Source organism: Dendrobates tinctorius, unplaced genomic scaffold, assembly GCF_039654945.1.
Source record: "Dendrobates tinctorius isolate UK_male_01 unplaced genomic scaffold, ASM3965494v1 ptg000003l, whole genome shotgun sequence".
Taxonomy (NCBI): domain Eukaryota; kingdom Metazoa; phylum Chordata; class Amphibia; order Anura; family Dendrobatidae; genus Dendrobates; species Dendrobates tinctorius.
Genome location: NW_027361671.1, coordinates 26,186,706 through 26,211,766, shown reverse-complemented (window position 1 = coordinate 26,211,766; position 25,061 = coordinate 26,186,706). Strand labels below are relative to the sequence as shown.

General features: G+C 47.1%; 1 protein-coding gene across 6 annotated transcripts in view; it reads left to right on the top strand.

Moving 5' to 3' along the window:
- The window catches only part of MCTP1 (multiple C2 and transmembrane domain containing 1), a 1,234,258-nt gene that overhangs the window by 371,208 nt on the left and 837,989 nt on the right, over positions 1 to 25,061 (top strand). For all 6 annotated transcript variants that reach the window (XM_073589970.1, XM_073590053.1, XM_073589912.1 and 3 more), the window contains exon 2: positions 11,691 to 11,802. In XM_073589970.1, the coding sequence (XP_073446071.1) occupies positions 11,691 to 11,802 (112 nt within the window). The remainder of the gene's footprint in view (positions 1 to 11,690; positions 11,803 to 25,061) is intronic.

The window sequence follows — 25,061 nt, the reverse complement described above, 5'->3', positions numbered from 1 at the left end:
CCCTTTGGGGCACGTACACTTCAGCAAACTTTTTGTTGAAGTGTTCGATGACCGGCCGAACTTTGAACAGACGGTCAAAGTTGGGGTCATCTTGTGCGGGACACTCTGCATTATCAGTATAATGCAGAAACTTGTGGATGGCCTCAAAACGCGTCCGGGCCGTGACCATTCGGAACACTGGAGTGTTGTATAAAATATCAACACTCCAATATTGCCAAATTTCCGGCTTCTTCAGTATCCCCATATGGAGGACCAGGCCCCAAAACTGCGTCATTTCAACTGCGTCTACAGGAGACCAGTTTGAAAATGTTGAACGCGGGTTTTTCTCCAAAAATTGACCAGCGTACAAATTAGTTTGCTCCACCATGAGGTTAACAAAATCCTCAGAGAAAAAGACTTTGAAAAAGTCAATTTCTGTGAGGCCGGTGGTGTCAAACTTGATTCCTGATTCTGCCACAAAATCAGGAATCAGTGGCTCGTAATTTTCGGGGGGCGAGGTCCATACGGGGAGCACTGGGTCAGCTGCGGGCATGGCGGGCGCTGCCTCATCTTCTGTCCTGGAGCGTCTGCGTGGCGGTTCCACAGGACCCGAGGAGGAAGATGAGGAGGGGGAAGAGGAAGAAGAAGAGGATGAAGAATCCGAAAAATAAAGAAAAGTCGGATCGTCATCCAAATCGCTATCAGTTTCGGAGGCAAGTATAGCATATGCCTCCTCCATTGTATAGCGCTGTTGGGATGAATTTGATGACATTTTTGTGTAAATATGGTGCTTGGGTGTACACTTTATTGAAAACTGTATGTGTACGTGAGGGGGGGGGAGTGATTGGTGTAAACTTTCTGTAAAGAAAAAGCTGTGGAAAAAAGTATAAAACAGCAGGCCCTAGCTGATAAGTGTCACTTATCAAAACTAGGCTGCTGGATGTGCGCACGGGGTGGCGCAAGGGGGGGGTGGAAAAAAAAAAAGGAAAACGGCAAACTCTGATAAGTGAACTGTGTCACTTATCCAAGTTTCGCAGCTGCGGGATGTGTGTATGGAGGGGCTAAGAAAAAAAAAGCGAGATCAAGTGTTGATCGGTGAACTGCGTCACCAATCAACGCTCGGCGGCTGCGCACGGAGGTGGCGCAAAAGTGGGGTGGAGGGGGGTAAAAATAGGGGGAAGGGGATGGGGGGATTGGGGTGGATGAAGAGAGATTGGGCAGGGATCAACAGTTAGGGTTGTAGTTAGGTGGCACAAAGGGGGGTGAAAAAAATGAAAAGCGGCAGGCACAAGCTTGGATAAGTGACGTGTGTCACTTATCCAACTTTTGCGGCTGCGGGATGTGTGTACGGAAGTGGCGCAAAGGGGGCTAAGGAAAAAAAGCAAGCTCAAGTGTTGATCGGTGAACTGCGTCACCAATCAACGCTCGGCAGCTGCGCACGGAGGTGGCGCAAAAGTGGGGTGGAGGGGGGTAAAAATAGGGGGAAGGGGGATGGGGGGATTGGGGTGGATGAAGAGAGATTGGGCAGGGATCAACAGTTAGGGTTGTAGTTAGGTGGCACAAAGGGGGGTGAAAAAAATGAAAAACGGCAGGCACAAGCTTGGATAAGTGACGTGTGTCACTTATCCAACTTTTGCGGCTGCGGAATGTGTGAACGGAAGTGGTGCAAAGGGGGCTAAGGAAAAAAAGCGAGCGCGAGTGTTGATCGGTGAACTGCGTCACCGATCAACGCTCGCCGGCTGCGCACGGAGGTGGCGCAAAAGTGGGGTGGAGGGGGGTAAAAGGGGGGTGAAGGGGGGTAAGAGGGGGGGTGGAGGGGGGATGGGGGGATGAAGATAGATTGGGGGGGTGAAGATAGATTGGGCAGGGGATCAGGGATCAATTAACACTTACAATTGTAGTTTTCTTTCTTCTTCTTCTTTCTTCTGCGGGGATTGTGATGCTACAAGCTGTGGCACCACAATACCCAGCACAGGAGCTCTTGCTGCGTCTGACCTCTCTGCAGGAATCCTCAGCTAGAGTGAGTACCCCTGCAGACAGGTCAGACAGGTCAGAGGCAGGTCAGGGGGCAGGTCACAGAGCGGTCACATCGCTGCTGTGACCTGTCATTGGTGGGATCGAATGATTACATCGATCCCACCAATCCCTGATCTGCCTGGTGACCATGGCAACTGCCTAGAATCGGAGCTCACAGCTCCGATTACTAGGCAGGTCATGCCCAGGTCACCAGCAGGGCACAGAGCGGTCACATGGTGACCGCAGCTGTGCCCTGTGGTTGGCGCGATCGCCGATCTAATCGATCGCGCCAGCCAACTCCTGCAGGCCCTGCTGGGCAGCACGATCGGTGCTAATATAGCACCGATCCTGTCCGGTACTGGCAGGGCACGGCGGCGATATAGCGGCGCTGTGCACTGTGATTGGCGCGGTCAATCAGATCGGCGATCGCGCCAATCCGGGTGCTTTTTGCCGGTGCCTGGCGTTACCAGGCACCGGCTCTAGGATCGAGTACATCGGTACTCGATCCCAGCCTAGGACATCATTGTTTCAGCCAAGCTGATTGGCTGAAACAATGAGAAACGCTGCGATTGGCTGTTCAGAATTGAACAGCCAATCACAGCGCTCTGGATGCCGGGGGGGCGGGATCGCAGCCCGGGATGCCGACGCCATCTCACCTTAGAAAAGAATTTTAATGCGATCACTGCGACTTTAGTCGCGGTATCGCATTAAAGGGCCCGACGTACTATCCCGTCCACGGTCATACGGGCCCAGGTACCGTGGACGGGATAGTACGTCGGATGTCAGGAAGGGGCTAAAGCGAACCTGTCAGCAGTTTTCGCCGTTATAAGATACGGCCACCGCCTTTCATGGCATATCTACAGCATTCTATAATGCTGTAGACAAGCCCCCAATCCGACCTGAAAGATAAGAAAATTAACTTTTATTATACTCACTCGGGGTGGTCAGTCCAGTCAAATGGGTGTTGCAGGTCCCGGACGGCACCTCCCATCTTCTTGCGACGACGCCCTCCTTGCTTCATGGCGCCCCCAGCATCGTACTCCTTATGCAAGCGTACTTATCTTCCCTGTAGAGGGCAGAGCAAATTCTTACAGTGTGCAGGCGCTGGGCCTCTGACCTTTCCCGGCGCACAGGGCAGATAAGTATGCCTGCGCAGGAGCGCTATGCCCGGGAGCCATGAAGCAAGCAGGGGGGCGGGAATCATAAGAAGATGGAAGGCGCCTGACTCGGACCTGCGACACCCATCGGACCGTACTGCCCCGGGTGAGTATAACAAAAGTTAATTTTCTTATCTTTCAGGTCGGATCGGGGGCTTATCTACAGCATTATAGTCATGGTGGTTCTGAAAAGATGATGTAAAAGTAAAGGCCTGTAGTTAAAGCAACATCAGTGGTAAATGGCCAGTGACTGAAAATCAAAGCAAAACTGCTATAGCAAATTATCACTGCACAGCTTTTAGTTTTCAAAGGCCAAATTTATAATGGTCTTTTGTGAAAATACAGTGAAACAGGAAATAAATGTGGTAAATCTGTTCTGCCTAAAGACTATATTTTGCGTTGGGTGATACAATTAAAATCCAGGAGTGTCTACCGTATAAAATAGCAGAAAAAAGATTTTTATAAGATGGGAGTCCGTCTTATTGGATGAATTTAAGGTATCTTACCTGAGGGCCGGCGGTGGTAGAACGGGGTTACAGGAGGCATGATTCCTTCTTCAAGAAGCCGGCGGCGGCAGAAGTGGGGCAATGCTGCAGTCCCTGGGTGCAATGCTGCTGGTGTGGTGTCAACATTGAGGCAGATCATGGAGCAGGTTCCCTTCCTCAGGATCCTGGTAGCGGGAGATGTGGGGCAATGCTGCAGTCCCGGGGTGCGATGCTGTGGGTCCGGTGTCGGCAGTGAGGCAAAGCATAGAGCAGGGTCCATTTCTCAGGATGCCGGAGGCAGAAATGTGGTGAGTCGACGCCACGACCCAGAGTCCACGGCGAGCAGAGGTGGCCCTTGGCTTCAGGAAAAGTGCTGCCGAGAACTCAATCTCATTTTCCTGAAGCCGAGGGCCGCCGGGATGTCAGTCTGCGCACGCGCCGCCTCCAGCAGCCTACAGCTCCAGGAAAATGGTTGCAGGGAAACTGGTGATGCACTCTGCTCTGCTCGCTGTGGACAGCGGGCTACGGCGACGGCCACATTTCTGCCGCTGGCATCCTGAGGAAGGGACCCTACTCAGGTACAATTCGCACCGCCCACCACTAACACTGAGCCTCAGCATCGCCACACCTCTTCCGCTTCCGGTTCCGCTGCTACACCACTGCTGCAACCCCCCGTTAAGTCTGCGTTCAGAATATAAGACGCACCCCCCCATTTTCCTCCCAAATTTTTAGGGGAAAAAGTGCGTCTTATATTCTGAAAAATATGGTATGTCTTTGGAAGTGTGGACCATCCAAAGACTTCGGAAGAGACAATGAAAATGATTTGAGTCGTGTATGAGTGTAGTCCTAGAAAGATGACCAGGCTGGCTAGTGTGGAATGCCACAAACCACTATTCAGCAAATTTTACGAAAACTTCTGCTTTGTAAACGATTCAGATCCAAGACTTTTACGTAGATCCAAGACTTTTTTACGTTGACTTGCAAGACTGATTTAAAGAGGACAAATTTGTTGATAGCTGGTGTTCAGCCTCAATGGTAAGGTCAATCACAACATTAGACTTTGGGGCTCAGAAAAACTATGTGCCCTTGTCGAGCACATGAGGGACTTACCCAAGGTAATGCAGTGAGTAGGTAAAAAATTGTACAGTCTGTTCTTTTTTGCTAAGGAAACGGTCATTGGACACTTCTACTTGGACATGTTAAAGCAGGGTTCCCCAACTCCAGTCCTCATGGCCCACCAACAGGTCATGTTTTCAGGATTTCCCTTGTATTGTACAGGTGATGCAATTATCACCTGGGCAATACTATGGAAATCCTGAAAACATGACCTGAAGACTGGAGTTGAGGAACCCTGTGTTAAAGGAATTTCTTATGCTACAGACAGACTACATTTGACAGATCTTCCTCAGCAGAATGGTACACCTCCATATTTCTATTTGGATGATCGCCTTCTTTGTGTGGGCTATATCAAGTACATCAAGGAGTGTGTCTGCCAGTCTAGTAACAATGACTTAAGACAATGCATCTCTGAGACAGTGAAGTCTATATCCGCGGATATTCTGGCACGCGTCTGGGATACCACCGTGTCCCCGATCATCAGCTGTGTCCCCAGTGGAATCACTTTAAACATTTGTAGTGCAAAGATAAAGCTTAGATAGATAATGAATAAAATTGTGTTATGTTTTCTCTATTATGAATACCTTGATTATAATTTTGCACCATCTGTTTGAATCACCCTGTATTATTGGACGCAATTAAACATAATTAAAAGGGTAAATAAATACATAAAAGAAATAAACACCATAAAAAGCATTCTTGCTTGAATCAAGAACATTTAGAGGAATACAGAGAAGGGAAAGTTAATTTATTCACAAGCCAGGTATATATAGAAAGAATGAGTGGATGGAAGGTTAGGATATATTTCACAGGTATAGAACTAGAAAAGCACAAATTAAGCAATTTTTTTAGTATAAAAAAACTGTTAAAGGGAATCTGTCACCTATTTTTTGGCTTATAAGATGTGGCCAATGCCATCAGGAGCTTATCTACATCAATCTGTCATGCTGTAGATAAGCCCCCGATGTAACCTGAAAGATGAGAAAAAGGAGTTAGATTATACTCACCCGGGGATCCGGTCCGGTACGATGGGTGTCGTGGTCTGGGTCCAGCGCCTCCCATTTTGTAGCGATGACATCCTCCTTCTTACTTCTGCCACGGCTTCTGGGCAGGCGCACTTACTCTATATAAAAGTAGATAAAGTACACCTGCGCAGGAGCCACGGCAGAAGTAAGAAGGAGGACGACATTGATAGAAGATGGAAGGCGCTGGACCCGGACCGCGACACCCACCACACCAGCCCCCGGTGAGTATAATCTAACTTGCTTTTCTTATCTTTCAGGTTACATCGGGGGTTTATCTACAGCATTACAGAATGCTGTAGATAAGCCCCTGATGGCGGTGGCCGCAGCTCATAGGTCAAAAATGAGGTGACAGATTCCCTTTAAAGGAAATGTTCATGCTGCCTGAACCCCAGACTGCACTCGGACCAATGTGAGCCTTTGTATTGGTGCACATAGGCTGTTTTTCACATGTCCCTCAGGGACACCGGACAAAAATCACAGCATGCTCTAGTGTCGTCTGATTTACGGACCTGACTAGTGCATGTAAACAGCAGGCAACTCGTGCCCCTTTCTGCTATGTAGATGGCCACATAGAGCAAGTCACTTCTGCGATTTGTGAAAGTGAGTGGTCCGAGAAATGTTGCGGTCGTGTGAATTTACCCCGAGATAATTTTTCAGCTGTGTTCTCTAGATAGGACTCGTCCAGGTGGTTGTGAGCTGTACTACGTCTATGGCTTAGCCACAGGGGCTCTGGGAGTTGACTGTTCGCAGTGCACATTATGTTTGTTCCTGCTATTTAAATGATATTTAGAAAGATATTACCGCATAAGCAACCACCAGAGTATTCAGCAAGTGTTATCACTCTTTATAAGCAGACACCCGATGATTCAGGGAGAAGTAACTGTATCGTCAGGAGAAGCCTGGCTGTGATTAGAGTGGTAGACTTGGTGTCCTCTCTAAACCTTACTGCATGTCTTCTCATTATAATGTATCGGATGGGGACAGACTAAGTCATTTAGTCATTTCTAGTCCCCAGCTTATTGAGTCATAAGCACACAATAAACTTCATGCCATGTAATATCTTAATAGCTTTACTACAATTAAAAATTGACAACGTGTTAGTTATCCTTGCAGAGGGAAACTAATCGAACCAATGTATGCACATAACAGAAAAAGAAAGACATTTGCAAACAAGATGCCGGTATTCAAGCCAAATGAAGGCACATGGGTACATTTCAGCAAGGTATATACAGTATATACGCTAATCACTCAGGACATTAAAATCATTCACAGGTGAGCAGAATAACTGATTATCTTGTTATAGTGCTCCCTGTTAAAGAGCGGAATATACAGTATACCGTAATACTGTAAGTTAACATTTTGATCTTGAGGTCTACGTGTTGGAAACAAGGAACAATGTGATGGAAGAAACAAGGTCTATACGTTGGAAAGAAGGAACAAATTGTGATGTATCTATAACAGGGACACAGCAGCAGGTCTTGTGGTTGTTCCTGGTGTGCAGTGGTTAGTATCTATCAAAGAAGGTCCAAGGTTAAATTTGGGGTCTACAGTTTTTTTCCATACATTGATCTAACTCTTAGATTGCATATTGATTGTTAGCCCTCACTTTTATTTATAATGCCTTGCAAAAATTACTCATACCCCTTGAACTTTTCCACATATGTTAACGTTATACCCACAAACTTAAATGAATTTTATTGAGATTTTATGTGATATACAGTCATGGCCAAAAGTATTGACACCCCTGCAATTCTGTCAGATAATACTCAGTTTCTTCCTGAAAATGATTGCAAACACAAATTCTTTGGTATTATTATCTTCATTTAATTTGTCTTAAATGAAAAAACACAAAAAGAATTGTCCTAAAGCCAAATTGGATATAATTCCACACCAAACATAAAAAAGAGTGTGGACAAAAGTATTGGCACTGTGCGAAAAATCATATGATGCTTCTCTAATTTGTGTAATTAACAGCACCTGTAACTTACCTGTGGCACCTAACAGGTGTTGGCAATAACTAAATCACACTTGCAGCCAGTTGACATGGATTAAAGTTGACTCAACCTCTGTCCTGTGTCCTTGTGTGTACCACATTGAGCATGGAGAAAAGAAAGAAGACCAAAGAACTGTCTGAGAACTTGAGAAACCAAATTGTGAGGAAGCATGAGCAATCTCAAGGCTACAAGTCCATCTCCATAGACCTGAATGTTCCTGTGTCTAACGTGCGCAGTGTCATCAAGAAGTTTAAAGCCCATGGCACTGTGGCTAACCTCCCTAGATGTGGACGGAAAAGAAAAATTGACAAGAGATTTCAACGCAAGATTGTGCGGATGTTGGGTAAAGAACCTCCACTAACATCCAAACAAGTTCAAGCTGCCCTGCAGTCCGAGGGTACAACGGTGTCAACCCGTAATATCCGTCGGCATCTGAATGAAAAGGGACTGTATGGTAGGAGACCCAGGAAGACTCCACTTCTTACCCCGAGACATAAAAAAGCCAGGCTGGAGTTTGCCAAAACTTACCTGAAAAAGCCTAAAACATTTTGGAAGAATGTTCTTTTTGTCAGATGAGACAAAAGTAGAGCTTTTAGGGCAAAAGCATCAACATTGAGTTTACAGGAGAAAAAAGAGGCATTCAAAGAAAAGTACACGGTCCCTACAGTCAAACATGGCGGAGGTTCCCTGATGTTTTGGGGTTGCTTTGCTGCCTCTGGCACTGGACTGCTTGACCGTGTGCATGGCATTATGAAGTCAGAAGACTACCAACAAATTTTGCAGCATAATTTAGGGCCCAGTGTGAGAAAGCTGGGTCTACCTCAGAGGTCATGGGTCTTCCAGCAGGACAATAACCCAAAACACACTTCAAAAAGCACTAGAAAATGGTTTGAGAGAAAGCACTGGAGACTTCTAAGGTGGCCAGCAATGAGTCCAGACCTGAATCCCATAGAACACCTGTGGAGAGATCTAAAAATGGCAGTTTGGAGAAGGCACCCTTCAAATATCAGGGACCTGGAGTAGTTTGCCAAAGAAGAATGGTCTAAAATTCCAGCAGAGCATTGTAAGAAACTCATTGATGGTTACCGGAAGCGGTTGGTCGCAGTTATTTTGGCTAAAGGTTGTGCAACCAAGTATTAGGCTGAGGGTGCCAATACTTTTGTCCGGCCAATTTTTGGAGTTTTGTGTGAAATGATCAATGTTTTGCTTTTTGCTTCATTCTCTTTTGTGTTTTTTCATTTAAGACAAATTAAATGAAGATAATAATACCAAAGAATTTGTGTTTGCAATCATTTTCAGGAAGAAACTGAATATTATATGACAGAATTGCAGGGGTGTCAATACTTTTGGCCATGACTGTACCAGCACAAAATATTTGTGAAGTGTAAAGAAAATGATACATATTTTTCTAAATATTTGAAAAATCGAAATCTGAAAATTGTGACGTGCATTTGTATTCAGCTTCCCCGAGACCACACTTTGTAGGGCTACCATTTGCTGCAATTTCTGCTGCAGTCTTTTGGAGGTATGCCTCTATCAGCTTTACACATACAGAGGCTGATTTCTTGCCCTTTTTTTGCAAACTAGCTTTAACGCAGTGAGATCGGATGGAGACCATCTCTGAAGAGCAATTTTCAACTCTTGCCTCATATTCTCAATGAGATTTAGGTGTTGACTTTGACAAAGCATTCAAACACATGATTGTGCTTTGATCTAAACCATTCCATTGTAGCTCTGGCAGTATGTTTAGTGTCGTCCTGCCGAAAGGTGAACCTACACCCCATTCTCAAGTCTTTTGCGCATTTAACAGATTTTCCTCTGGATTGCCCTGTTTTTAGCTCCAAACATCTTCCCATCAACTCTGGCAAACTTCTCTGCCTCTGGTAAAGAAAATCATCCCCACAGCATGATGCTACCACCACCATCTTTGACGGTGGGCATGGTGTTTTCAGTGTAATGTGCAGTGTTAGTTTTCTGCCACACATTCAAACGGAACTTCTTATGGCTTGCTTTAAAAAATGGCTTTCTTCATGCCACTGCTCCATAAAGGCCAAATTTGTGGACTGTATGACTAATAGTTGTCCTGTGGACAGATTCTCCCATCTGAGCTGTGGATCTCTGAAGCTCCTCCAGAGTGACCATGGGCTTTTTGGCTAATTCTCTAATTAGTACTTTCCATGCTTTGGATGTGAATGTACGTGGACGGTCATGTCTTGTTAGGTTTGCACTTGTGTCATACTCCTTCCATTTTTGAATGATGGATGAATGTATGCATGAGATGTTCAGAGCTTGCGCTATTTTTTTATAACCTATCCTTGCTTTGCTGCTTTTCACAACTTTATCCCTGACCTGTGTGGTGGGTTCCTTCCTTTGTATGGTGATGTTTGATCCCTAATGTTCTCAAACAAACCTCTGAGGCCTTCACAGAACAGCTGTAGTTATACTGAGGATAGATTACACACAGGTGGACTCTATTTACCTATCATGTGACTTCTGGAGGCAATTGTTCACTCAGGATTTTATTTAAGGGTATCAGACAACAGGGGGCTGAATACAAATGCATGTCACAATTTTCAATTTATATTTTTAAAATAATTCGAAATGCATGGATCATTTATTTTATATTTCACTAACACTTGCTATTTTGTGTTGGTATATCACATAAAAATGTTGTTAGGGATACTGCTGGTATGGCAACACAATGGATTTTCCATATTTCTGGGACATTTTAGCTGTCATTGCTTTCTGAGAGTGCGCTGATATCACTGTTGCCTGTTCAGAAACAACATTAGGTAACCATGGGAAATACATACCCTTAAAACTGACTGAATATTTACCTTTGACTTTAGCTGCCCAGTTATCACTGATAGTGAATTGCACACCCTTGCTTGCTATGTTTTTGTGGGATGTTGGCTCTCAGACTTTCAGGAGCACCATGACTGGCTGGTTGTGTAATCGGGCATTTCACATATTCACTGTAGCATTACCTTTTTAGAGGCATTATCAGCATTGCTATGTGACCACTGTTGGCAGCATTATTTGGCAGTTGTATGGTGGTAGTATTATTGGCACTAACACCATGTAGACATCTCTTCTAGTTTTATAAATTTACATGTATAAGTACATAATTACATGTAATATAGATTTTTTAGGAACCACAGTTACTTTTTTTTCGTTCTGACTTTTTTAACACAGTGAGCCTTTATATATCAAAATTGTCTGTGTGGCATGATTGTTCATAGGAGGCGGTAAAAGATCAGCTTTCATTTAAAAAACTGTTCTGGAGAAAGACGAATAATAAGGGAGACTGCTGAAGAAAAGGGGTAGCATAGGATCAGGGGAGGAGTCTCGTTCCGCTTGTTGGATGGAGATGCTGACTAGTCCTCTTTAGCTTGGATTAGCTTAATGCCTCATGCACATGTACCATGACAGATCACAAATGTGCACCGTTGAATTCCATGGGTTCGTGCTGTACGTCCATATGTCTTTGATTTAATATGGAGACATAAGGAAACTTCCTTATCGATTTGTCAAATAAAAATGACTGCATCTTTCATTTCATGGCAGAGGTATTCTACAGCAGATGTATAGCTTCTGGGGTAGTATATGGTGCAGCACAAATAATACAGAACTGTAGCGACACCAATGCCACTTTACAGGATGTTTCATGTGTACAATGATTTGGTGGGAGGGTATTATAATCTTTGTACTATGTCACCAAAAATTCTAGTATGATTTTTTAGAAAATGCGGTAAAGCTGTATTAAAGAAGACTTCTAATTTGCTGCATCTATAGATCTTCACATTTACTTTATAATCTTCACACCTTATTTCACCACTGTAAATCTGCTCAATCTGTCATTTAAGACATAATTTTCCATGTAAATTTAAACTTTATGTATTTTTCCCTTTTTTGCAGAAAAACAGTGCAGGAAATTGTAATGCAGATCTTCCACTCCCTAATCCCGGAATGTACCAGTTGGATGTTACATTAAAACGAGGAAGCAATCTAGCAGCGCGCGATCGAGGAGGTACTGTACAGTCAGTTCTCTGACTCTTTGTGTTACTGCAGATTGTGTTTTACGGGAAAACCTGATATGAGTGCCAAATTAACAAAATGTAAAATAGAATGCCATTAATGCCATTTTCATTGTTCTCTAAATGACACTTAAGACTTTGCACTTTTTTCTTGCTCTGCATCATGAGCACTTTAGTTTTTACCGAGTTTTATCTGCAGTCAATTAACAACATGCCAGATGGGCATTTCTGAATTTGCACTGGAAACACGCTAAGGCCATGCTGTACCAGCAATCCTAGCCAGCATTCATTTATTACTTTTACAGAAACTAGCCATAACAATGTATATTACTTCCTATGCTTATAGTTAATACTTTTAAGAACTTTTTGCATATTAAAAATATAAGCAGACAAGCCATGATTTCAATATAAAAGGTGTAATATCTCCTCTCCTTTGCATTAGATGAGTGGCACTGTTCCATTGACAGATGCATGCCAAGAAGTGACCATGGTTTGCACTAACGAATAGGACAGGAGCATCATGCCAACTGTGCTCTCGTCTTGGCAGCCAACTGTCTAAGTAACATCACCAGCACCACTCATCTTTCAATGGAGAAGTCTTTTAAGGACTGCACACTTACCTGTTATCACCTTATCATAGGTCACCTATCACGCTGCTGCAAATGCAGGTAGAAGCTAGCTCCGCTACTGGGCGAAAGAGTGGAGAGAGGTCCAGCACAAAGATGAAGCACACCTTCTGTGCAGCAGCGAAGCTTCCACCAGGTGGCAGCAGAGAAGTAAAAAAAGCCGGGTCAAATCCTAGAATGTAGCGCAGTACCAAAGGAATAAGCAAACTCAGTGTCAGAGACAAGCCAGGGGATCAGTAACGGTCAGGAGTGGATATGCCAGAGACAAGAGACAAAAGCAGGTCAGGGTCCAAGCCGAGTTCAAGTACCAAGAAGTCCAGACACAAAGGGTACACACAGAGTCGGGACAGGGAACAGGGAATAACACATACACGGGTCGTGTCAGGAATAACAGCAGGACAAATCAGGGTGTAAAAGAGTCAGCTACTCACGCCGTAGGCAGAACTATAACTAACATCACCTGCAGGAAGCAGCGGCGATAAATAGCAAACATGAACCCAGACAGAGGCTGAGAAAGATTAACCCCTGAAATGACCAGATCGGTAACATGGAAAGACAGGACTCAAAACCTGGTCTGGATCATGACATCACCCCTGAAATATCACATCCATCTAGAGTTAGCCTAATCATTGCAAATATGGCTATGATCGTTGAAATCTTTGTGATTTTATTTGTCCATTATTCAATACAGTTACATTTTTCATCCAGCCCAAATGAATTCCATATACAGAAGGGTCATAGAAAATACTGATCCATAAAGCAACACTAGTGAGGGAGCATTCACCCCTCACCTCCTCTTTCTCTTTTGCAGTAGGACAAGAGCTTGCAATCTGAGCTGCACTGATATAGAATTGTCAAGTTGTCATAGAAAATTACGTATATATGGGAAGAGTCTCTTTTGTCCCCAGGAAATACATCCTAAAGGTGAATAGAAACTTTTGTTCCCTTTAGAGCAGAGTTCTCAAACTGCATTCCTCAAGTGCCGCAAACAGGTCATCTTTTCAGGATTTCCTTGTATGTGATGGGACACACATTTTCAGCTTCAGGACTAATCAAGGAAGAATATGCATATTTTTTCAGAACTTTGACGCCTGCCTAAGCCCCAAATCAATAGTAGCCAGATCATTGACAATAGCCATGTCATGTTTGATCTCAGGGTAAAGGTAAAATCCCCCCCCAAAAATAAGGTGGTGATCTCAAACTTCTGTGATCAGAAACCACACCTCGAAACCATACACTACAAGAACGAGGCATCCAGTCAGCCTGTATAAAAAAGACTAGTCGTGGCAGCAAGTAGCGGGCCGTATCGGGTGTATATCCACATATCCCATGGGTGGGAATCAGAGGTATATATACCAATCGCTCACCGTTAGATTCCCAATAACCAGCCTTAGTGGAAACAACCACAGCCTCTGTCACAAACGTGGTTTGTGGAACCACTGTGCCATGGACCGTGGAGAGCCAAAGGGCGTGACTAAGCCATCACCTGACTGATCACTAGAGCCTCTAATGATGAGGTTAGACTTGACTCCTGATGTACGCCAGGTACCACTCCAGGACAGACCAACGGTCGTGCAGCAGCTGGACCCGAAGAACGGACTGGATGAAGCAGCTGGCAGACCTTGTATCAGAGTGCAGCAGAGTTGGTATCAGAGACAGAGCTTGTGTCAGAGTGCAGATAGCAGGATTTGCTTCAGAGTGCAGCAGGCAGAATTTGCTTCAGAGTGCAGCAAGCGGGATTTGCTTCAGAGTGAATTCAAGTGGGATTTGCACTTAGAGTACCACAGGCAGAATTCATACTTAGAGTACCGCAAGCAGGATTTCTACTTAGAGTACAGCAGGCAGGACCTGCACTGGTATGCGACCTTACACAACATGAACAGAAACACGAAGGTTGCTCAGCACCTCCCCAGTGGAGAGGAAGCAATATATACATAATGCCCCAAAACCATTTAAGAGGGCGGGAGTGCGCGCATACCCTTAGAACATGGCTAGGTGCTCGGCTGGAAGTGCTGCTGGGAGCATAAGGGGAAGAGGAACCAACTGCAGCGTGGATGCGTGAACGGACACTCTGGGAACCCGACGTGGTGCTAACAGCCTCCTCCGTTAATCGTCGTTCAATTTCATAATTTTCCGGGCAGTGGTTGGCTGTTCGTGACACACAGGCTCTGTTACACCCCCCTGGCTGCGATCCTTGTCAAGTGGAATGTAAAAGTTATGGCAGCCCTGGTCAAAATTACTGTTATTAAGGAGGAAGAAAAGCACTACCATAGATATGCACACTACACCATATATTGTGAAAAAATGTTTGGACAAGCTTTATTGGCACAAAAACTGAACAAGTGCATGATAAAACACAATTAAAAACAGGGACCCAGTACCGGGTACCTGCCAAGGCACAGGAAAATAACACACATGTAATGCATATAGTACCTGTTACGGCGATACGCATGGGGCCACCCTCCTGGGCTCCCACTCTGGGTCCTGCCTGCTACTATCTTGCACGGATGATCTTTATTTGGTAATCCTTGTTCCCCTGTACTGTCACTATACCTTGTACATTTTGGGCTGCTTCTTTGAGAGCTGCACTTAACCCATTTTTTTGGGTTGGGGCTGGCTCTCTTATACTTTTTGTTACTTGGCGTGATTATTTTCTTTGGCCGCAGTATATTATTTACTTCCATAGGATAATTTTCACTCCTGAGCAGCCCTCCAGTTACATGCATATAGGACTTGACATACAGTCTTGCCCTCAAATTATTTTATAGTGTCAGCCATATATACCTTTTCAACCCATTTGGTGCTTCTTATTTGCAATACCAGGAGCTAGCACCTCTCGTCATTTGTATTTTGTTGGGTTTATTGTAGGTGTTATATATTGCCTCTCATCAGGTTTACCGCATGACATATTTTTTATTGTATCATATGCCTCTTATCAGGTTTACCGCATGATATTTCATATTGTATTATATGCATTACATGTGTGTTATTCTCCAGTGCCTTGGCAGGTACCCGGTACTGGGCCCCTGTTTTTAATTGTGTTTTATCATGCACTTGTTCAGTTTGTGTGCCAATAAAGCTTGTCCAAACATTTTTTCACAATATATGGTGTAGTGTGCATATCTATGGTAGTGCTTTTCTTCCTCCTTTATTGCATTGTTTACTACCAATTTTGCACCTCCCTTTATTTATTTGATATATAGTGCGCCCTTTTCCTATATAAAATTACTGTTATTGTGAACAGTTAAGCAAGTTGAAATGAAATGATGTCTAAAGGGCCTAAAGTTAAAGATGACACATTTAATTTGTACTTTAGGCAAAAAAAAAATATAGATATATAGTTATTTTTCACATTTTAAAAACTACAAAAAAGGAAAATGGACTAATGCAAAAGTTTGGGCACCTTTGGTGATCTGTGTGCTCAGATAACTTTCAACAAGGTTTCACACCTTAATTAGCGTGTCAGGGTTAAGACTATCATCATTAGGAAAGGCCAGGTGATGCACATTTCTCTGCTTAATAAAACCCAGGCTCCTCTGACCTTGTGCCAAAAAAACAACAGGTATGGGTTCTTCTAAACAGCTGTGTAGCACTCCCACAAAGCTGGAGAAGGCTATAAGAAGATAGCAAAGCATTTTCAAATTGCCCTTTATTTAGTTCAAAATGTCAGTTAACTGGAACAGTGGAGGTGTGTCATGGTATGCCTAGGTTACTTTAGGCAAAAACCCCGGGACCCCTGCGATGTCCCTCAGACTAGGGGAACCCTGTCTGTCCCTCTACCCAGGGTTTACACTGAAGGTGTGCCTGCCTGAGCCTCCACCCTGTCCCTGTCTCCTGTCCAGCCCTAAGCTGAACCCACCACCCTCCACCCAGTGAGGGGACCAGACACCAGACCCCACAAATACGTATGGACAGGGGTAAAAGAAACACCACACAGTTAATACACAAGGGAATACAATAATGTGCAAGGGCAACCAAATATATATATAACAGATTGGAGAAAGAACCACTGAGGGATATACTGCACCAGATATCAGACGCTCCAACACCACCACTGCTGACCGGTATTGCTAGCACTAGGCTAAAGCTATAGTCGGCGACGCCCATAGTCAGGACGAACTATTTAAAGACCAAGGGCGTGGCCCAGCCCTCAGCCAGCATGACAACCTGGTTAACCCTATCCCGACTGGAACAGAATACCCAACAGGGTATTACCGCTGTCTGCCGGACACCCTGGTGTGAACAGTGTCCGACATGACAGTACCCCGCCTTCTACGAGGGACCTCCGGAACCTCACCATGTCGAGGACCTGGCTTGTCCGGATGGCGACGATGGAACTTAGTAACCAGTCGATCAGCATGAATGTCAGAGGCCGGCACCCATGTCCTCTCCTCAGGACCATAGCCACGCCAGTGGACCAGGTACTGTAGAGTGCGACGCACAACCCTAGAGTCCACCACTTTGGACACCTCAAATTCCAACGCGCCATCCACCAAGACGGGAGGTGGTGGCCCGGGGGAACCATCCACCAAACCCACGACCTTCTTTAGCAATGCTTTGTGAAATACATTATGAATCTTATACACAGCCGGCAACTCCAAACGAAATGCCACTGGGTTGATCACTGCGGAGATTCTAAATGGGCCAATGAACCTGGGACCCAACTTAAGTGACGGTATCTTGAGCTTAATGTTCCTAGTAGATAACCACACCCAATCACCCACACACAGGTCCGGACCTGGCACACGTCTGCAGTCAGCCACCCGTTTGTACCTGGAACCCACCTTCAACAAGCGCTGCTTGACTCTCCTCCAAACAGACGACAATTGAGCTCCCAACTGGTCCTCTTCAGGGACGCCAACTGAGCACCCCTGATGCAAGGTGCAAAATTGAGGATGTTGACCATACACACAAAAAAAAGGAGATTCCCCAGACGATTCCTGGCAATGGTTGTTTATTGCGAATTCTGCCAAAGGAAGAAACGCTGACCACTCTTCCTGATTGTCGGAAATAAAGCAGCGCAAGTATTGCTCCAGGTTTTGGTTCATCCGCTCAGTCTGTCCATTCGACTGAGGGTGGAAAGCCGATGAATGAGATAATTTGATTCCAAGGCGAGAACAAAAAGCTCTCCAAAACTTTGCCACAAACTGCGTACCTCGATCAGACACAATGTCAGACGGGACACCATGAAGTCTGACCACCTCGCGAATAAATATCTGAGCAAGAGTCTTAGCATTGGGCAAAGACGGTAAAGCAACGAAATGTGACATTTTGGAGAACCTATCAACAATTACCAAAATGACCGAGTTCCCTGCCGAGGCGGGCAAGTCAGTAATAAAATCCATGGAAATCTCAGTCCATGGCTTACTGGGCACCCCAAGAGGCTGCAAGCTACCAGCGGGACGGGAACGAGGAGTCTTGGCCCGTGCGCACGTGGTACAGGCAGCCACATATGAGGCCACATCCTGCCGGATTTTAGGCCACCAAAAACGACGCGATACCAATTCCAGAGTGCTCTTAACCCCTGGATGACCTGCCAGTACCGTGTCGTGATGTTCGCCCAACACTCTAGAGCGTAGATGTAGCGGCACAAAAGATTTATTAGCAGGTAACCCCGGCGGTACCACCTCCTGAGCCTCGGCAATCTCTGCCTCAATCTCTGTCGTGATGGCAGATACCACCACACCCTTTTGGAGAATAGGCACCGGCTCTTCACATAACTCTCCCCCAGGAAAACACCTGGATAAAGCGTCTGCCTCCTTAACATTCTTCGACCCAGGTCGATAGGTAACAATGAAGTTGAACCGGGTGAAGAATAATGCCCAGCGAGCCTGTCTGGAGGACAGGCGCTTAGCAGATTCTAAATAAAGCAAATTCTTATGGTCGGTTATCACAGTAATCTGATGAACAGCCCCCTCCAAGAAGTGTCGCCACTCCTCAAATGCCAATTTGATGGCCAATAGTTCCCTGTTGCCAATATCATAATTACGCTCCGCAGGCGACAGCTTCTTGGAGAAGAAGGCACACGGATGCAACTTGGCCCAAGAAGGGCCCTGAGACAGTACAGCCCCCACTCCAACCTCCGACGCATCCACCTCCACGACAAACGGTAAGGAGACATCGGGCTGCACCAGAATGGGCGCTGAGGCAAAACTATTCTTGAGGAATTCAAACGCCTGTACCGCAGGCTCAGACCAGTCAGAAAAGTCGGTACCCTTCTTAGTCATGTCAGTCAGTGGTTTGGCAATCATAGAGAAGTTCTTAATAAATTTCCTATAGTAATTGGAGAAGCCAAGAAATCGCTGAAGCGCCTTAAGATTATCAGGCCGATCCCAATGTAGTACCGCCTGCACCTTTGCGGTGTCCATCTTAAAACCTGAGGCGGAGATTATATAACCCAAGAACGGTAGCTCCTGTACGAAAAACACACATTTTTCAAGCTTGACATAGAGCCTGTTCTCTCTGAGCAACTGCAGAACCTGTCTAACATGCTCTATATGTGTATCATGGTCGCGAGAGAAAATGAGGATGTCGTCAAGATAAATTATAACAAACCTCCCCAACAACTGAGAGAAGACATCATTAATGAAGTGTTGAAAGACCGCCGGTGCCATAGTCAACCCAAACGGCATTACCAAACTCTCAAAGTGACCCTCAGGGGTATTGAACGCTGTCTTCCACTCATCCCCCTGACGGACTCTTATAAGATTGTACGCCCCCCTGAGGTCCAGTTTGGAGAACCACCTGGCACCAACCACTTGGTTGAATAAATCGGGTATAAGTGGCATAGGGTAAGGATCACGGACCGTAATCTGGTTGAGTTCTCTGAAATCCAGACACGGGCGTAAACCGCCATCCTTCTTTTTAACAAAGAAGAAGCCAGCAGCCAGAGGAGAAGAGGAAGGTCTAATATGACCCTTGCTCAGGCTATCCGCAATGTATTCCTTGAGAGCTAGCCTCTCGGGACCTGAGATATTAAACATTCTAGCTTTAGGTAACTTGGCCCCTGGTTTCAACCTAATAGCACAGTCATAGGGGCGATGCGGTGGTAGTTCCGAACAACCCTTCTCAGAAAATACATCCGCATAATCCAGCAACGGCTCCGGGATACTGGGGGTCAAAGCGGAAATACATGTAGCCAGGCACATCTCCTGACACTCCCTGCTCCACTGAATTATGTCCTGGGTCTTCCAATCAATAACAGGATTATGCATTGACAACCATGGAAAGCCCAGAACCATCTGAGCCGGTAAGTTACTAAGCACTTTACAAGTTACCCGCTCTGAGTGTAATACTCCGATGTGGAGTTGTATATCCAACACACACTCTGTGATCTCCCCTTGAGACAACGGGGAAGCATTGATGGTAACCACCCGGATGGGGTTCGGCAATTTCTCCACCGGAAATCCCGCTGTATGCGCGAACCTCTCATCAATGAGATTGGCAGCTGAGCCACTATCAATAAATACTGTAATAGAGAGCATTTGCCCCCCAAGTACCACCCTAGCAGGGAGCATACACTGGGAAACCATGACGGAGGATACACAAAGGCTCAGACTAGACTCCTCCAAACCCTCTGAGCCTATCAGTTTTCCGCCGGCGCGCCCTTCTTAGGTACCAGGGGGCAAGCGTTAATAAAATGTCCTCCTTTGCCCCAAAAAAAACAGAGCCCCTGCCTTCTGTGCCAAGGACGTTTAGGCTTGTTACTCGGTGACTGTGCTATACCAGCGATCTGCATGGGTTCCACGGATTCACCCGCGGCAACCTCACCGACCACTCCCCCACCTCCCGGAGGCAATGAAACCAGCGCCCCCTGACGGAGACGTCGGTCTATGCGTACTACAAGTGCCATCGCAGCCTCCAGAGAGGCGGGAGTCTCGTACATTAGGAGAGTCTGTTTAACCCTTCCAGAAACCCCATGCAAAAATTGACTTCTAAGCGCAGGGTCATTCCACTGCGTGTCCATCGCCCAGCGCCGAAATTCCGTGCAGTAATCCTCAGCTGGTCGATCACCCTGTAGCAGTGAGCGTATCTTAGACTCTGCTAAGTTTAATCTATCCGGATCGTCATAGATCAAACCCAGAGCAGAGAAAAAAAAATCTACAGATTCAAATGCCTGTGAGTCTGAAGGGAGTGAAAAGGCCCAAGCCTGTGGATCACCACTCAGCAAAGAAATCACCAAGCCCACGCGTTGAGCCTCATTACCTGAGGAATGTGGACGCATACGGAAATACAATTTGCATGATTCACAAAACACCGTGAACTTACCACGATCACCAGCAAATCGTTCAGGAAGGGGAAACTTGGGCTCAGCTGCCCTGGCTGCAGCCTCAGCAGGTACTGCAGGAGCTGACAGGCCTTGTTGCTGGACCGCCCCCCTGAGTTCAGTGACCTGTATGGATAGAGCCTCCAGCTGCTTGGTTAGGGAAAGTATAGGATCCATAGTAAGTAACCCCTATATTCCCTATCTATACCTTTTTTTTTTTTTTTTTTTTTTCTCTCACTTTATTATTTGGGCCGACTATAATGTCATGGTATGCCTAGGTTACTTTAGGCAAAAACCCCGGGACCCCTGCGATGTCCCTCAGACTAGGGGAACCCTGTCTGTCCCTCTACCCAGGGTTTACACTGAAGGTGTGCCTGCCTGAGCCTCCACCCTGTCCCTGTCTCCTGTCCAGCCCTAAGCTGAACCCACCACCCTCCACCCAGTGAGGGGACCAGACACCAGACCCCACAAATACGTATGGACAGGGGTAAAAGAAACACCACACAGTTAATACACAAGGGAATACAATAATGTGCAAGGGTAACCAAATATATATATATAACAGATTGGAGAAAGAACCACTGAGGGATATACTGCACCAGATATCAGACGCTCCAACACCACCACTGCTGACCGGTATTGCTAGCACTAGGCTAAAGCTATAGTCGGCGACGCCCATAGTCAGGACGAACTATTTAAAGACCAAGGGCGTGGCCCAGCCCTCAGCCAGCATGACAACCTGGTTAACCCTATCCCGACTGGAACAGAATACCCAACAGGGTATTACCGCTGTCTGCCGGACACCCTGGTGTGAACAGTGTCCGACATGACAAGGTGAAGATAAGGTCTAGAAGACCAAGTACAGTTTCATTGAGAGCTGCTCATAGGATTTGTGATGTCACGGGTGACTGGATACTCCACCTCCAGGAGGGCGAATTTCTATGACACCCGTTACCCTGGATACACCGCCTCCAGCAGGGCGAATTTAAACAATGAAACATGCAGCCGGATACACCGCCTCCAGCAGGTGAATTTCAATAGTTACACGTGTATCTGGATACACCGCCTCCAGAAGGGCAAATTTACAGAGAAAAGGGAAACACCAGGGAAACTGATACAATGGAGGGCCCTGCAATAGGGAACAGGGATGCGGAGACCCCCTGCACTCCCCTGAGTCAGTGTCTCTACACTCCTGACGGGCCCTAGGCAGGTTCCGCACCTTGGTGGTGAGCAGGATACCTGAAAACCCTAGCTCGTCCTGAACCTATCCCTTTCTAATGAATTGGATGGTGCAGAAACTAATCCCACCACTGCACTAAAACACACATAAGGAAAGTTACAAACAGGGAAAAACCACTTAGCTTTGCTCTGTTGCTATTGCTCCCAGCAACAGAGTCCAGCACCTGAGTGCAGCTTTCCTCCTGAATAGCTGCTACTTCACCAAAGCTTTGTCAGAGCTGCAAGGAACTCCTCACTGTTGCTCCTTCACCACCAGGACTCTGACTCAGCTGCAAGGAACTCTTCTCTAGCTCCTTCCTCCACCAAGGATGGTTGGAAATGACCAATATCACCAACAGTGAATGAGACCACCTGACTCTCCTTTATAGGCAAGAGCCAGAGCAATCACACCTGCTAGTGATTCCCGTGTAATAATACTAGCCACCACCGGGGGCAAAACTATAACTAAAGACACTGTGTAATGACCCTAATGTTAGGACTGGCGGAACGCACCAAATTTTAAAATAACAGGTGCGTTCGCAGTCCGGGGTCCACCGTGCAGAGGTGGTACACTGCTGCTAGGTAATGGCGGAAGAATAGAGCGGCGTAAAAACAGTCACACGTGGGTTACGTCACCCAATGTGAACAGGAGCGGACTCTGTTAAGTCACAGAGCCACACAGCCGCTGAACGTGGATACCGGAGCCTGTTTAACTCACAGAGCCCAGCCAAAGAGCACACAGCAAGCGGCCACAGAACTCTACCCCAAGGACACAGGGTTAGAGTCCTTCTAGGCCCACTGAGCGCGTGGCGTCGCTGCCACAAGCACCGCTATAGACGCTGACTATGGAGTGTGGAGCACGGGGCACTGAGGCGTGCCGAGTCACTGATGATGGCTAATGCCTTGTTACACCTCCCGAATCTCACCTAGGGACCTCCTCCTCCCGGCGCGCTCCCTGTCCACTCTCACGCCATCCCTCGCCTGGCTTTGCAGGGTCACGGCGCTTCGGAGGTCTGCGCAGGCACGCTCACGCTTCCTCCGCCCCATCATGACGGCGCCCACCGGGTATTTCTACTTGGCATCTCGACAGGTAAGACGCCTGTCTGTCATCCCCTGTGGCTCTAAGCTCTCTATGCGCAGCGTCACCCCCTGACCCTCAGGTCTCTTCGCTCCCTCTGTGCCAGCCTTGCTCGGCCTCCTGCCTGGCCTCCTCGTCCTGTGTCTCCCTGCTCTCGGTTCCTCCTCCGTCCTCCCGTCCTACCCTCTCCTGTACCGCTGCCCCTGTAGTTGTCGTTTCCCTGTGCTTTGTGCCTCTCCCCCCTCACCTTGTATGCTGGCAGTGGTTCCCCGTTCCAGTGTCTCCTAGTCTCCTTGTGTCCTCCGTCTATTTCAGCTATAGGTTTCCGCTCGTCCTGATCCACTCCAGTCTTCCCTGCCTGTCTCCGCCTGCCTCGGAACCTACCCTTCCTCGTATACTCTCCTGCTCTATGACCTTCTCTCCTGTATACTTCTCGGGTCGTCCCTTTGGTTCCGGCTGTAGTGGTTCCATCTCCCTTGGGCCTGCCCCTAACGCTCCCTGTATAGGGGGTGGTCATCACCTGGTCCGCTCGCCCTTGGGGGCTCTGGGGCCACGACCCAGAGGGTCCACTCTCGGGTTCCTACCTAGAACCCTAACATGCCTGACTCAATTCTGACGTACCTACGCCTAAGCCTGGGCGCTAGCAGGCTAGGCTGCACAACACATGCGTACCAAGGGTAGGGGTTTCATAATGAGTCAGTCACCAGAGACATTCATACGTGCATACACCACTCACTCCTTATAGTCTGAAAATACAGGCTATCCTAGCGCATGGCCAAGCGGCCATGCGAACCTTTTATAGCCGTGAGCGTCCGGGACCTTCCTGGCTTCTTGGATGAGCCAATCCGAACACGAGCAGGACCTGAGCACGTGACCCTTGATCTTCAATGGGAGATCACTCCACGGGCATGCTCAGTGGCCCGATATGGGGACTTAGTCCCTGGAGAATCTCGCTGCTGAGCAGCATGCATTGCCATAGCTGTGCCAGAGGTGGCAGCAGCAAGCAAACCCACGGAGGTGGTCTGGGCAGAGCTCCAGGACTGACGAGTTTGCTGAGCAACCTCCTCTGCAGCTGGAGAGGAATGGGAGACTGCCGGAAGTAAGGCTCGGGATTCCCGCTGTGCAGCGACAGGAACCTGATGCCTAACATTGGCCCCCTCCTCTCTGAGCCTCGCTCCGCTCAAATTCCACAATGAGAAGAGGAGCGTGGATGTTTTCCACCGGCTCCCAGGTCCGTGCCTCTGGACCATGACCCTTCCAATCCACCAAGTAAAATTTTTTTCCCCTCATCATCTTGCATCCCACGATGGCATTGACCTCAAACTCATCTGAGGACAGGTCTGATGTCCCGGCAGAAAACCGGGACATGTGCACCGGCTTTAGGAGAGACACATGAAACGTGTCTGAGATAGCCAAGTGTGGTGGAAGAGCCAGGCGGTAGACCACAGGGTTGATCTGCTCGAGGACCTTGAAAGGGCCAATATAGCACGGTGCAAACTTCCACCCTCAGCCTGATGTTTCGAGCAGAGAGCCACACTAAGTCGTCAGGGGCGAAGGTCAGAGCGGGCGCCGGCGATTGTCAGCGGAGGAAGTCATTCTCTCCTTGGAGGCCCAGATAGCATCCTGCGTGCGATCTCAAATGTCATGTGCCTCCACTACCCAGTCTGCCACCCTAGAGTCGGTGGACGACACGGGCATGGGTACGGGGACACACGGATGCTGGCCGTAATTTAAGAAGAATGGGGTCTGACCGGTGGAGTCGGCCACAGCATTGTTCAAGGCGAACTCTGCCCACGGCAGCAAGGGTGCCCAATCATCCTGCCTGGCAGATACAAAATGTTGCAGATATGTCACCAGGGTCTGGTTGGCTCTCTCAACCAACCCGTTCGTCTCGGGATGATAGGCCGAGGAGAGATTTAGCTCTATACTGAGCAGAGAACAGAGCTCTCTCCAGAACCGAGATGCAAACTGAGGACCCCGGTCGCTGACAATCTTATCCGGCATGCCGTGCAGGCGGAAAACATGTTTAATAAACAACGCTGCCAGGCCCCGTGCCGAAGGAAG